This window comes from Pteropus alecto, unplaced genomic scaffold, assembly GCF_000325575.1.
Source record: "Pteropus alecto unplaced genomic scaffold, ASM32557v1 scaffold74, whole genome shotgun sequence".
NCBI classification, from domain to species: Eukaryota; Metazoa; Chordata; class Mammalia; order Chiroptera; family Pteropodidae; genus Pteropus; species Pteropus alecto.
The window spans coordinates 403,663-403,896 of record NW_006436291.1 but is presented as its reverse complement, the minus strand read 5'-3'; the positions used below and the strand labels follow the sequence as shown (position 1 = coordinate 403,896).

The window sequence follows — 234 nt, the reverse complement described above, 5'->3', positions numbered from 1 at the left end:
GTCGCCCGCGCCGCCGCCGCACGGGCTGACCAGCGCCAAGTTCGAGGGCTTGTGCTTCTTGAGCAGCCGCGTGATCTTCTCGTCGTCCGAGTTGGGGTCCAGGGGCCGGTTGTACTCGTCGTCGTCCTCCGCGTCCGAGCCGCCCACCTTCAGCTTCTCGGCGTCCGAGTCCTGCTTCTTCTTGGCCGACGCCATCTCCGCCGCGTGCCGCTTGCGCCACTTGGTCCGGCGGTT

General features: G+C 68.8%; 1 protein-coding gene across 1 annotated transcript in view; it reads right to left on the bottom strand.

The window, feature by feature from the left end:
• The window catches only part of NKX6-2 (NK6 homeobox 2), a gene marked incomplete at its 5' end in the record, with an annotated part of 2,077 nt that extends 1,843 nt beyond the window's left edge, over positions 1-234 (bottom strand). The window contains one exon of the mRNA XM_025047545.1: positions 31-234. Coding sequence (XP_024903313.1) covers positions 31-234 — 204 coding nt within the window. The remainder of the gene's footprint in view (positions 1-30) is intronic.